The sequence below is a fragment of the Labrus bergylta genome, chromosome 12 (assembly GCF_963930695.1).
Source record: "Labrus bergylta chromosome 12, fLabBer1.1, whole genome shotgun sequence".
NCBI classification, from domain to species: Eukaryota; Metazoa; Chordata; class Actinopteri; order Labriformes; family Labridae; genus Labrus; species Labrus bergylta.
This window is the reverse complement of record NC_089206.1, coordinates 29,254,471-29,268,670: the sequence shown is the minus strand read 5'-3', so window position 1 is coordinate 29,268,670 and position 14,200 is coordinate 29,254,471. Positions and strand designations below refer to the sequence as shown.

Below are 14,200 nucleotides of genomic sequence, written 5' to 3'. Positions count from 1 at the left end.
TTTACTCGTTATCAACTCAAAAAAAAAGGATGTGGTCTGAAATCTGCATTTAATACGATTTGACATTGAGGCATATTTTCCAGGTTAAAGTCAGCATTAAGCAGCATTTGACAAGACAGGTTTGGAAATGATGGTAAACTGCCATTACCTGCTGATGTCACCACAATCTCACCTCTAACTTCTCCCCTTTTACTATATACTCTTGTCACCATAATCTATACCATACACTTCGCTATATTAATATTAATAGGAATACAAGAACCTAAATGACAACTGTTGAAAATGTGGCATTACAACCAAAAACATAACAAGCAAAGGTTGAGCTCAATTCTGTGGCATCTTCAAGCATGGAAAGTATGGATTATGGATGCAACCAAAATGATATATGTGGACCAGCTCATAATGTTGCATATGATGGATGTGAAGTGATGACACAGGACAATCAAGTAAAGAAAGTTAGAGTAGAAAAATAATAATTTTAGCAGGAACTGTGGGAGAGAGTCAGGAAAATCAAACTGTGTTTCAAGCTTATCGCAAAGGTTATAGCTCTTAGGCTGCAGAAATATCTCCTTTTAATGATAAATAAAGACCAGACCAGCTTTAACATAAATTGCAAGGCAACCAATAATCTAAGACGTAATTTTTATATCCGAAGCGAAGCAGTCAGAGCAACCTTAACGGTGTTTCTTAGTGCTGAAAAGGCGTTCAATCAGTCCTGGTTTTAGAGAATTTTGATTTTGGTAAATATTTCATTAACCGTATAAAACTCAACTATGATTACCCAAAAGCCAGGGTGAGTACAAATTGCACAAAATCAGATTCCTTTCCCATTGGTCAGTCTACAAGACCCCCTTACTATTTGCTTTAATATAAAGTGAATAAAGAGAAGGACCCATAGCATTACCTTTTGAAAATGCATGGTTGTATAGTACTACAGACCCAGTACTATATTACTGGGCTGCCCAAATTATACCCTTGTGTTAATGGAGCAGTTAATGGACCATGTTAATGGACCAGGGACCAGTGTCCAGCGTGGACCAAAATTAAAGGGAATACTCAAGATACAAGACCTTTCCGACGTCCCTTACTGTTTCACAACCAAAAATATTAATTGAGGTCATTTGAGGATTCAAGGGATAACTACCAAATTCCAGCCACACACTTCTGATTTTTACAGCTAGAACAATACATACAATCCAAACAGGGAAGCTCTTTGAAGAAGCCAATATACTCCCAACTGGAATTTTTATTATTCAAGGACTACCTTAGTAAACACATATCACAAATATACAATTTGTAAAAAAAAAAAAAAAAAAAAAAAAAAACTATCGGTCAATAGGCACTAAAAGACAGATGGGAAAGGGACCTGGATATTCAGATCACACTGGAGCATGATTAACGAGCAATAACAGAGAATCTGTATTAATACCAGGCATAGGTTATGCAATTACAAGGTTAGACATAGAGCATATTTTACACACAAAAGACTGAGCCGTATTAAAACTGATTCATCCTCTCTCTGCCACCACTGAAAGGTAGAGACTGTTCATGTGGTGTGGTCTTGCTCTAAACTGTCTGTTGTGGCAAGGGATTGAGATATTCTTGGCAAGGTATTATTACAAGATATTTCCTGATCATATGTGATTGCAATGCTGGTTGACTTGAATGATTAGAACCTGCCCTCTCAAGGGATAAAGGGTTTTTTGAGCTTGCCATTACAGCTGCCAAAAAAAGCAAGACCTTTGTGGAAATATGAAGATCCCCATGATATTACACAATAGATGAGGTTCATTCATGCACACCTTTAGAGAAAACAACCTATGCCATTAGAGGTAGCACATTGCTGTTTCATAAGACATGGGACCCTTGGATGGCCTACATAAAATGTATTTTATTATCTATTCTTTCACATCAACTTTTATTTGTCTTTTATATTGCAAATATAAGATGCAATATCTCTTGTCATGGCACTGGTTATGTGTTGTGTTCTGTTGTTCTTTGTTGTCGTTTGCTGTGTGCTGTATATCAGGTTTGTCATATTAAGTTAAAATTAAATAAACAGTATTTTTTTAACCTCTTGAATTAGTGAAGCCAGGAAGCATCATGGATTGGTTCATATCAATTATGGTATTTCTCACAAATGAAAATGCCAGAGGTGTAGGAACAAAATTGAATTAAAGAAATGGCAGTGAAGCTGAATGAAGTACTGTTATGTGTTGCAGAAACATGGTAAAAACCAACAATCCACTTTAGGGTGCACATAATATGATAAGTATGACAGGGTTCATGAGGGAGGAAACAGTGTGCTACACTCATAAAGCAAGATATTTGGTTTAGTGTTTTGAGAAAAAGAAGGTTATTGGGACACAAAGCGGTGGAAGTCTGTATACGAGGGGAGGAAGTGAATAAATGAATATCCATATAAAAGGTTGAGCTTATAGCTAGTGAGTATACACGTCTGTCTAAACCATTGACTGGAGTAAGCAACTGTTATGACAGCTATGTAGACAGTGATTACTTTCCGCTCTCATATACAGAGATATGATGTAGTGTAATCCCAGAGTGAGTCTCAGGGTCACATATTATGCAAAATACATTTTACCATGTTTTACTAACTCTAGTATGTGTCGCTAGTCTGTCTACAAACCCCCAAATTATGAGAAAAGTCCATCCTCTCTGTCTTTTGCCTGCTCCACTTTTCAGATAATGTGTGCTCAAACAGGCCGTTTGGAGATTTTTGGTTTGTGACATCACAAAGGGAAGTAACCCCTCCCCCAGGTGGTTGACACTCCCACAGCTAGGTGTATGTTGCTTTTGTCTGCCAGCTCACCGTAAACAATAAGGCATGGTGCAAGAAAGTCCAAGCCACATCCCCTTCCAGAGGGGTGTAATCGAACACAGCTATTACATTTAAAGCTAGACACAGAAACAGTTCTGAGAAGGGGTGAGATAGAGGGGTTTATAGGCATGCTAAAATACAGGATTGGAGTTTATTATGGGCAAGAAACTGAGTGTGGAAGGGGAAATATTACAAATCTGGGTCTGAACTGTAGGTCAGTTGCACTAGTATGACACACATGCAAGCTAATGGAAAGAAGATAACAAAAATGATTACCACACAGGCTTCTAGGGGATACGCTCTAACAAGTTATTTACTGTATCATGGGGTCATTGATTAGGTTAGAGACTGAAATAGGAATGACAAAAGAAATGGTATCAAGGGGTCATTGATTAGACTAGAGATTGAAATAGGAATGACCAAAAAAAGTCAGTTAAAGAAACATTCAAATTTGGAATCACAACCCAGTTGGAAATTGTACACCTGGTGGGAAAAGCCTGACACTTTGATTAAGTACTATGAGCGTTTTTTAAGGGTAAATGAAGTGAGAATGACGCTAAGCATGTTGGAAAATGTACACTTTTGGATATATTTTGAAGTCAATGTAAGCAGTGGCTGACCATGTCATTTAATAGAAGGAAATGCTGAAATTGAATAAAATAGTTTGTAAAATTAACTTGCAGGTAACATAAAGGAGGGATAAGATAATGGTATTTAAGTGTGGTCATAAAATAGAGCAAGTGAAAAATCCATTACAATCAATTCAAGAACTAAAACAAATGTATGTAAAGGATGGATATATGTATGCTGATAACATTTAAAAATGTATGAGGAATTGGTAGCACAAAGGAGGACATTAAGTTAAGGATAGGGTTTGGTCACATAGGTCCAGACAATATTTAAAATTGTTGTAGTGGTCTTTTCCAACTGCCAATGAACTACAGAAGGAGCCGAGAGGCTGCAACGGGATTATCTAAATTCTAAAGCCTCAAATGGTCTTATCAATGCTGGGAAGTTCCTCTTTTTCTGTGCTCAACTATCATGCCTGACGCATGTTCGAACCCTCACGGAAGTACTGACGTGTTCAACACCAAGAGGGGCTAGTTTAGCTAGCTAGGTAGAGCCGGGTAGTGACACAGCGGCCGTATCAGGTAAGAAAGGACAGCAAATTATTTATTTATCTTTAACTGAAACACACATAATATAGAAAGGCGAGTAACACTAAAATGGGCATATTGGCGATTATATAATTCATTAGGCACCGATCTGATTACTATAGAACTTTGATTTCTTATTGGACTAGCTAGCTAGCTATAGTCGTTGGCAACGCAGGACCGATTCACCGGATGTGAGCTGTCAAGTTATTACTATTCTTGCTGGTATTTGTAGTTCTCAGTTGTCTTGTTACGCTGGGATGCAGTTAAGGTATATCGGGCCATGAACTACATTTATTGTGTCTGCCTTTAGTGTTCATTTCTATGGCTTTATGGGAGATGAAGTTAACTTAAGTTTATCTAATGGGCAATGGTGATTGACTAAAGCTTTACTTAAACTACATTACCCATCGATGCGGAAATATGGGCCAAAGGGCAATATACATTTATATGGCTAGTGAGCTACTTGGAGGCTAATTTGTTAGCTAACATGAGTAACTACACAATAATATCCCAGACGAAACACTTCGAACAGTTATGGAATTATTGCGTTCAGTCGTAGCAATGATATAATTTTCCTAGAGTGCCCGTTTTGAAAAAAAAAAAAGACGACCTATAAGTTGCTTTCTCTTCTGCCGAAGCCGGTTAGCTAGTTAGTCAGCTAACGTAAGAATCGACCACGGACAATTCTTCGAGGTCTTTTCCAATTCAAGCTAACATCACTTGCAACATATTAGATTTAAATTTAAATTGTAATCAAATAGGCTGAAACATGACCGAAACTACTCATTAGAAGAATCAGTTAACGCTGCCTTGATAATTCATGATCTACCTGTTTCGACCTCAATGTATCTCTAAAAGGTCTGAAAGTGAAATGAAAGGTAATGCTTCAGTCGGTTAGAAATAAGTGAGGTCACCATAGTTTGTTGACAGTAATAAAGTGAGAATAACATTTTGATCTCATTATTACCTCCGTATTTGTTATCTTTATGGCCACCCCCATGTAACATTTATGTTGTTTCCTGGTTTTGACCGACAGCTGTCCATGAGAACTCTGAAGCCACAATAATCGGCTCTCACATACATACAAGTATTTTATCTTGAATAATAATTAATATAAATATATATTTTTTGTATTTATAGCAGTTAATAACTGAGACAAATCATCCATATTTTCTGACCAAGTTGGGACTATTGCCTTGCAGATGGGTGGATTGTTTTGAAAAATTATACAATCAAATAAATACACGTTTTGAAGGAGAGCCAACCATTAATTCCTCATGATAACACTTCTTGTGCATTGTACTTTTTAGTTCACACCATTTAAGTACCGCATTATGATTATAGTTGAGGCCAGAAACAAGACATCTTCAGGTGGTTTTGTAGTTTTGGTGTTGGTCCACTTGCTTTTAATTTCCATATTATTTCCAACATATTGTTAACATTACTAACCAAGATAATGAGTAACAGCTAAAGTGATTAATGGAATGTATATATTCACAAAAAACTATAAAGTTTATGCTGGAAACTCGTTATGTTTAAGTCATTGAATTGAATTGATATATCAGCCAAAATACCGATGAGATGAAGATGCTTGTTCTGTTCATACAATGAATGTAATGGTACAGCATACTGTGAATTATCAAGTCTGATTCACTCAGACTTATCCAAAGTCACTATACATGTATTAATCAAAATGTTTCCTATTTTATCTTTAATGCCAGAATGTCAGAAGGGGACAGTGTTGGGGAGTCAATCCATGGGAAACCATCTGTAGTTGCTGCCTTTTTCACACGGGTTGGCCAGGTAAATTGTTCTTGTCCTACATCACACACACACACACTCACACACACACACACACACACACACACACACACACACACACACACACACACACACACACACATATATATATATATATATATATATATATATATATATTAATAGGCCTGCAGCACTATAGTGGAAAAATATGACATTGTAATAGTTGTTCTTTCTGTGACATAAATTGTATTTTTTTTTATAGAAAAATGACACCAGAAAAATAAAACATCATTTAATTAAACAATGTTTTGTTATTTAAGTAATTTTTTTGGATTTCAAATCTTAACCTGTGATTGAATGCTCATTATCTTGCGCTACGTGTGAGTCACACAACCATGTGAGCTGCAGGTATATAAATATCTGTATATGTGACCACAGCATTAACAAGCAGTGGGTTAATGTGCTGCTGATAGCAAGATTATGCTCATATCAAATCTGTTTTTAAGCTAATGCTTTGAGTGTCATGCCATGGTATCTCAGATAGTAGCAGCATCACCTGTAGCCTGTACAATTTAACATACAGACTCTGCATGCACAGTGGTCAGTTCTCTGTCTTCTTGATGGTGAAATAAGTCATGAAAAACGATAAAACTGACAGTTTTGTTTTGCATCAAACAACAGTTAACTGGCAACATGAAATGTTTGAGGTCACTCGACAGCTTAGAGCACAGTTGATTTCAGTCGAAATTGCGATGGTAAAACAGAATATTGTTCAGCTCTATATCATAACTTCTCAAGTAAGGATGTTCTAGTGGAGAGCCTACAAATGGATTGTATATGCTATATGCCTGAAACGAGGCAAAGTAAAACTTTACATTTCCCAATATGCTTAAATGATTCATTCAGATCAAATACGCAGGTGTTGTAAATTATAGAGAATGAGTTTGTTATGACCCATCTTATGTTCTGACATACTTCTGTACTGGGATGTTAAAGAACAAGTATTCCTGTGTTATCACAGTGTCCATCTTCAAGTTTCCTTCAAATAGCATCACAAGTAGAGGCTTACACCAAATTGGAAGTCCTCTACATCACACTGAGGATATTTTCTGAGAGTGATTAAACTTTGGTTTTATTAAAAAAACAGATCAATAATTGTAGTGCCATTTTTTGGTTTGTATATGTCCTTGGTATAGTATATATGTAGTAGATTAGATTAGTTACACTGTCTGTAAAAAGCAGCACACTGTTCATGTGCAGTACCTTCCTTGCCTCCTGTAATCTGGCTCTGATCACTTATTGGACTCTTACAGTGATCACTCTGTACTCCTCAAGCCTTTTTCCTCACAGTTGTGTCAGTGGTGCTGATAAAAAAGGTAAACAATGCATCTTACAAATGTAAAAATGAGGTAGGATAAGTCCAAATGTAGATGCTGGTGTTGGGGTTAGGGGACACTAAATTAGAATATAATCCCCCCATCTCAATACCTGGCATTCTGTATTATATTATGTTAACCAATAACAGCTTAATGTTGTGGTTTGTTTCTATTTTTATATTATTTTTTAAAAGGTCTATCAGTCATGGCTAGACAAGTCCACGCCATTCTACGCGATGCGATGGGTAGGCACTGTTCTACTTGCTGCTGTCTACATGATCAGAGTGTACATACTACAGGTAATTTATTTTCTTTCTTTATTTATATGTATTCTTCTGTACTGAGAGTTAAGAATATGTCAACCATCACAGTTTAATGTTTGGTTTTCTTGAAACGTCAATTATTTTGAGGATTGTCCAAGTGGAGAAGAGTTCTTCCCCCTGGTGTAAATATTTAGCAGTATTTTGTCCTGTTTTGGACAGCTTGTTGCTCCAAAAGGGAAATACTTACTTAGGAAACACTCCAAGAAAATGTTGTGGATGTTTCTTTATTGCATCATTACCAACAAACATGTCATTTTAGTCTTGTAAAATGGTATTTCCTGTGTGTTTCTTTTCAGGGCTGGTATATAGTAACATATGCTTTGGGAATCTACCATCTCAATCTGTTCATTGCTTTTCTATCACCAAAAGTGGATCCTTCAATGCTTGACGAAGGCAAGTACACTCGATTAAACAGATCCAGTTTTTGTAACACAGTTGTGTTATTTTCCTGGCTGTGGGTTAAAACTTGTCCTGTTAACTGCCTGTCTATTAGGATGTTAAAGGGATACTTGGCCATTTGCATTAAGCTTTGTATCATTAGAAACCTGGTAGTATTTTTGAATGGTCGTGCATCCGGCCCTCATTTTCCCCTGAGACAGGAAAGCTCCGTTCTTCTTGTCTGAAAAGGATCCTCCGATTTTGCGTCATCAGAGGCTGCTTTGGTTAGAGGGGGTGAAACTACATCACTAGTTCCTCATGTTTTCAACCCGCCCATAGAGGATGGGACCCACTGAAGCTACAGACCAATAACAGATCAGTGGGTGGGACCTCACTCCCAGAATCTAAAAAGCAATGTCTGCCATCTTGCTTGGTAGCTATGCTAACAGACTCTATGGAGAAAGGTGAGAAGAATAAAAGTTTGATAAAAGTATGTTTCAACTTCAAACTGATATGGATGAAGGGGACTTTGAAGGTCTTGTGCTCGAATCGGATGTTAATGGCTATCTCTACAAGCCGCAATATAGCGACGAGCAGTTGAGGCTGATGGAGGAGGCACAAGATCTGCTATGCATTCTGGGAGTTGTTGTCTTTTATCCACATGAGGCAAAAAGACACTTTCTGCCTTTTCTCGGTCAAGAAGGCACCAACTTCAAAATGTATTTCACATTTCTACATATATGACCCAATGTCAATACAGATTCATGTTTTAACTGGTGAAGTATCCCTTTAAATAGTTACAATTATCCTACATAGTAATTCATTTAAAGTCAAATCATCCTACTAAGAATGCTTCTCTTTCAAAACATTGTTCAGATTACTCTTAAGAAAACGAGTACTATTTTACTTACTCATATGATGTATTTGTGGAAGTGTGAATCCCACAATGATTTTTGAATTTAAACAGGAAATGAAAGGAAAACCACATTCACAAACAGATCTTCTATGAACAGAGAACAAAATGTAACTGTGTTAGCTATGCTAATTTGTTAGTAATCTTTCGCCTCTGTCATTGTTAAATGAAGATTGAAGGTTTCCTCTTTATTTAACTTCTTCATCATCTCATATCTTATGCAGATGAGGGCCCATCCCTTCCCACCAAGCAGAATGAGGAGTTCCGCCCTTTTATCAGGAGGTTGCCTGAATTCAAATTCTGGTGAGTCAAATGACTGTATGCAGATGGAGTTTCACTGAAGAGTGTATTTGTGAAAGGAGGTAGAAATGTTGCTAAAACAAAGATACTTACTACTAATTTCCAGTCAATTGACATATTTGGTTGAACTATAAGTATTCTCTGAGATTGGATACCTCTTGGTAAAAAAAATGGTATTAAAACAATGTTTTCATACATGCTTGCAGAGGGTTAGGGTTTTGGTTAAGTGTGTTAAGTGTGGCATTTTCCTTTAGGGTTTCTCAAAGCCATTACAGGATAGGTAGACTGAAAAAGTAAGCATAACAGTAGCGACCATAACAGGAGGACAACGCCCTTCCTTTAGTTACTCTGGCCAAGTGATGCCTTAAAGAAATATCATTAAGTCTAGAGCTGTGCCAGGGCAAAAAATATATGGCTGAAGCCCCACCTGGCCATGAAAAACACCAATGAATGATTAAATCTATAACAATGCTGATTTTACATTTGGTGGAGGCGCTTACCATTTTTGCCATGACAGGATTGCTGCAGTGGTTATAACTGCTCTCTGCCCAACACAACTTATCATACAGTGTTTTTTACTCTTTGCTCTGCGTGTTTATGGGCAGAGTTAAAGCTGAGAAGTTAAACAGACCTCAAACGTGCTCTACGTGGTGTGAGGACACACACAACGCTTTTATTTACTTACAATAGGTTAGAGTTGAGAATGTGGTCACTTATGTGGTGAAAATGTTTTAACTCAGCTCATGTTCTTTTCCTCGACAGGCATTCAGCAACAAAAGGCATCGTCATCGCCATGATTTGCACATTTTTCGATGCCTTCAACGTGCCAGTGTTCTGGCCTATACTTGTAATGTACTTCATCATGCTCTTCTGCATCACCATGAAGCGGCAGATCAAGGTAAAAAAAGTGTTCATTCACTGAAAAATGTAATCTGCAGTGTACCCATTCATCCTGAAATTTTATGAGAGTCATAATGTAATGCACACACTGCAGTTAATCCCAAAAGTGTTTTTACATATCCCAAATATAAAAACAAGGGACACATATTACAGTAGATACGACCCAACCAAGTGTATCATCTCAACATCCATTAAGCTTTATGTTTGAGCAGCCTATCTATTTGACTACATTATATTCTGCTGTTTCTTTGAGTGCAGTACTTTAAACCTTTATACAACACAGTGATTTATTTTTTTATTTTTAAGCTACCTGGTAGGATTAAATTAGGTGTACTTTGTTTAGAAATGTTAAAGCAAAACCCAGAAATGACTGTTACTAATTCACCTCTTCTTTCTCTATCTGTTCTAGCACATGGTGAAGTACAGGTACCTACCGTTCACACATGGAAAGAGGACATACAAAGGCAAGGACGACACAGGGAAACCGTTTGCTAGTTAAAAAAACTCCCACCTACCCTTCCCCTCCTTCTCATTTAAAATGTATCTGTCACAGCCAATGGGGAGTGACACAGGTTAGAGATTTATATTCTTTTTTTTGTAAGAGGGACAGTAACATGAAAACATGACATGAAAAAAAACAAGTTTTGATCCATGGTTCACAGTGTTGGATAAGGATATGAGCAGCACAGATCAAATGATTCTGGGGATATTGCCTTTTCTTTCAAGGGGTTAGGATTTTTTTTTTGATTTTTTTTTTAGGACCAAAATCCTATTTATAGGATTGGTCTGCGTTTGTTCCGTAGTAGGTGAGACTCTGTGCTGCCTTTTGACCTTTTTAACCCCAAGGGGTAAGTATATAGTCATCAACAAGGAACCACTCTCAAAATATGTGCGGTGGGATTTGTGAATTTTTTCTTTGTTTTTCTTTTTTTTTTCTCGTTTTCAATGATGGGGATTCTCGTATAATTCTTTCTCTGAAGTGAAATAAATCTGCCAACTTTTGATTAATATATTGGTACCGACTTATTTGTAACACATTATACACTGAAAGTCAGTAGTGTCGATAGACGATAACACGATTAGATATTTAAGATGAAACCTGAAGAAAATGACAGTCTTTAAGTTGTCTTCTGTACTAAAAAATAGACAGATTGGAGATTCAGTCAATATTCACTTGGAAATGCATTCAAGACAGGCAATGAGGTGTACCTCAACATCATTCATCAGTTCAAATAAAAACACTCAGTTGTGTTTATTTGGGGTTCATGGTCATTTGTAAATGCATCTGTGTATATCTGGATCCTAAAGAAAGCTTTCAGATGGTTGATGGTCAATGACCTCATTTACATTTTCAGCCAAACAACACTTCACTGAATGCATTATTTACAGTGAATGTCACTAACACAATCAGTTTCGTCTCCTGTAGCATACAGTCATAATCAGTTTTCTTCTTCTGCGCCTAGATCGAGTTTAACCGATGGGATTCTTTGTGCTTTGCCACCCCTGTGAACCAAATTTCAAAATAATTTTAAGGGGACATTTAGCCCCGGATGACGAGTCAATTTTCAAACTTTACCTCTGATCATTGATGTGTACAGATTTAAACATGCACCCTGTGCTCAAAGAGCAAACCAGTATTAGAGTCCAATTTATAACAGGGTCTAAAGAACGAGCAATTTCATAGTACCCAGGTGGCCTTTGCTCTTTGAAACATTTCTCCATCTTTGTTTCAAAGGCTGGGGTCTTTTTGATTTGTGTAGTCTAGCTGTTGTAGTCCTTAACAAATCTGTGTATACTTTGAAAAAAAACAAACATGGAAAATATATAGTCATTCCAAGCAAACTTTTGTTCTCTTTCTTTTTCAGAGGAAACATAAGAAAACAGAGATTGAAAGCTTTTATTGTAAGAAATGGATGAAGTGGGTGGCGATCACAATATTTTTTTTTCTTTTTCTATTCCTGTTAATTTTTTTTCTTCATTTTTTTTATCAGAATGCTGGGGATTTTCTGTTATCATAAACTTTGATCAGCACTGTTGTAAGGGATCAAAACATTTTCTGTACAAAGTTTGTGTTACAAAGGATTGTCTGGAGGATTTGTGTGTATATATATATTTTAAACTATGAAAAAATTTAGAGATTATTTTTATTTTTGTTTTTTCTTCCAACCACCATACTGTGTCCAAGTGTTTAAATCCATCTCAATTGAAATGAATGATAGCAGAACTGATAAATTTGGTTTCTTGATTTGATCAATTAAACATGTTTCTCATGGATTGCATGTTATTGTTTTCTTGTGCTAAAGTTATAAACAAAAACTTGATTTTATTAACTTAAGTGTAATTTTTCACTCCAAATGCTATTAAAGAGGCCGTATCCCTTCAGAAAGTATGCCAGTGTCTCAGCTTTATAATTTGTAGAACCATTAATGGTGAATGTTTCTAGAACAATGGATAACAAATTTTATCGGGGCTTAAGATGCCATCACATGTCTACTTCTGGAAATTGACACTCAAACTTTTTCCCCAGTTAGGGGGGTCTCCGTGGGGAAATGCAAGAATCACATGCAAAAGTGGGGCATGGTATCTTTTGGACGATGCTAATGGTTTTAAATTCTCATGAACTAAATCATTTGACTAGTTTAGGTTGTATTTTTATTGTGGACTAATCATTCATCACCATCATGTGTAAACATTTATTAGATTTCTGCCTTCAGTATTGAGTTGGTGTATCCGCCATGTGCATGTTTGCAACATATTAACAACCCTTTTTATAACTTTTTAGTTAAAGTTGATCGGACCTAATTACTGCTACTTTATTCATGTCCCCCCCCTTAGGGTATTCTTTTGGAATTCAACTACTGTACTTCTACCAACATTGTTGTACCGATGTCACCTTTCCCCAGAATGTCCTGTGTCCATGTGCAAAACAATACAGCTGCTGCATCAATTTGGAAATCTGTCCAAATGGAGATTGTGTTATCAGGGATTTAAAAAAAAAAAAAAAAATGTTCAGGCAGTGCTATTCTGTAGTACCTTTGAAGTGATTCTGAAGGTTAAGGTTGGCCTAATGATAACACGGTGGTTCCTGATATTTGAACTGTGTTTAGGAGCATATTATGATAACATGGATACAATCTCTTGCCTTTGTCATCATGATCAGGGTTTTTAGTTTAACTTTGCTGTGATGTATTCTGAGACATTCAGAGGTTGACGTCTGAAGTGTATCCAGCAAGTGTGTTTGATGGTGCCAAGACAGGGAATTTATAGAATGAAATAGCGGTGGACCCAGAACTCACTCATGTTGAACACCCTGGAAAATGCAGACTTTTTCAGATGTGAAACTCTCAAATGATTCAGAGAATGTTCTTCCCTGTAAGCATGTTCAGCACCATTAAAGGACCATACAACTGGTCTTTCTTTTACCGTCCAATTCAACCCCTGTATGAAATGTGCTAAACCAATAAAAAGGAATTTAATAGTACAGTATTTTTTTGTTTAACAGCCACCTGAAACTCGATGTAATTGCACGTGCTTTAAATTAAGTCAGACTCTTTAAGATATGTGCATGCATCAGCAGTTTATAGGATGGTAGGAGTCATTTCATAACACTTGGACAGTTAGTAGATTCCTTTATAATGTGAGGCTGCTATTACACCAGTGTCACCACATGAAGGCACCACTTCACCAGGATGTTGTCAACAGGCTGCACTATGGGCAAACAATAGAACTTTATTTGTCCACAATGCGGAAATTGTCTTTAACTTAAGAACAAAAATTGATGACAAACAAGACAACACCTCAGTACAGCAAGAGATTAGAAGAGTGCTCAGAGTCCATCGACTTGGTTTGTACATAAAAAACAGTATTAAGTTAAGAAATACTTTATTTTTAAAGCAGTCCTTTTATATAGTTAGGGTTTTAAAACAGTCAAAACAGAAAACAGGTAAATACAACTAGTGTGTTGCATAGATATTAATATTATTTATTTGAAATTTAACTAGCTACTCATGAGGTAACAAATATGTATTCCCAATGTTTTTAATACCTTCAAGAAGAGCATTCTTCAAATATTTCAAATGACTTTACCTAGTTCCCAGATGCACTGTACGGTGAAATGATAATATAATAATAGTTTGATTTGTATAACACTTTTAAAACAATAAAACAAAAATGAAAGAAACAAATGTTAAAATAAACTTTTTGGTGATATGTGAGGTATAAGTGAAGTGTAACTAATAAACCAAAAGTCAGCA

The 14,200-nt window shown here is 36.4% G+C and overlaps 1 protein-coding gene across 2 annotated transcripts; it reads left to right on the top strand.

Moving 5' to 3' along the window:
* The first annotated feature begins 3,841 nt into the window (after positions 1-3,841).
* On the top strand, positions 3,842-12,336 carry rer1 (retention in endoplasmic reticulum sorting receptor 1). Of its 2 annotated transcripts, XM_020646016.3 has the most exons (8): positions 3,842-3,990; positions 5,718-5,799; positions 7,328-7,432; positions 7,753-7,849; positions 8,972-9,050; positions 9,810-9,945; positions 10,357-10,411; positions 11,813-12,336. In XM_020646016.3, exons 2-8 carry the CDS (start codon positions 5,719-5,721, stop codon positions 11,821-11,823), a joined length of 564 nt encoding a protein of 187 aa, XP_020501672.1. In that variant the 5' UTR covers positions 3,842-3,990; position 5,718; the 3' UTR covers positions 11,824-12,336. The 2 variants fall into 2 exon arrangements, with proteins under 2 accessions (XP_020501672.1, XP_020501671.1); XM_020646015.3 differs by having other exon boundaries at positions 3,843-3,990; positions 10,357-12,336.
* Positions 12,337-14,200: the final 1,864 nt, after the last annotated feature.

What these genes read in the sequence shown, in the direction of transcription:
- rer1 (XM_020646015.3), top strand. Translation starts at nt 5,719, where the DNA reads ATGTCAGAAGGGGACAGTGTTGGGGAGTCAATCCATGGGAAACCATCT. An exon ending in TCAGAGTGTACATACTACAG is followed by an intron (nt 7,433 to 7,752) that starts GTAATTTATTTT and finishes GTTTCTTTTCAG; the next exon opens with GGCTGGTATATAGTAACATA. An exon ending in TCCTTCAATGCTTGACGAAG is followed by an intron (nt 7,850 to 8,971) that starts GCAAGTACACTC and finishes TATCTTATGCAG; the next exon opens with ATGAGGGCCCATCCCTTCCC.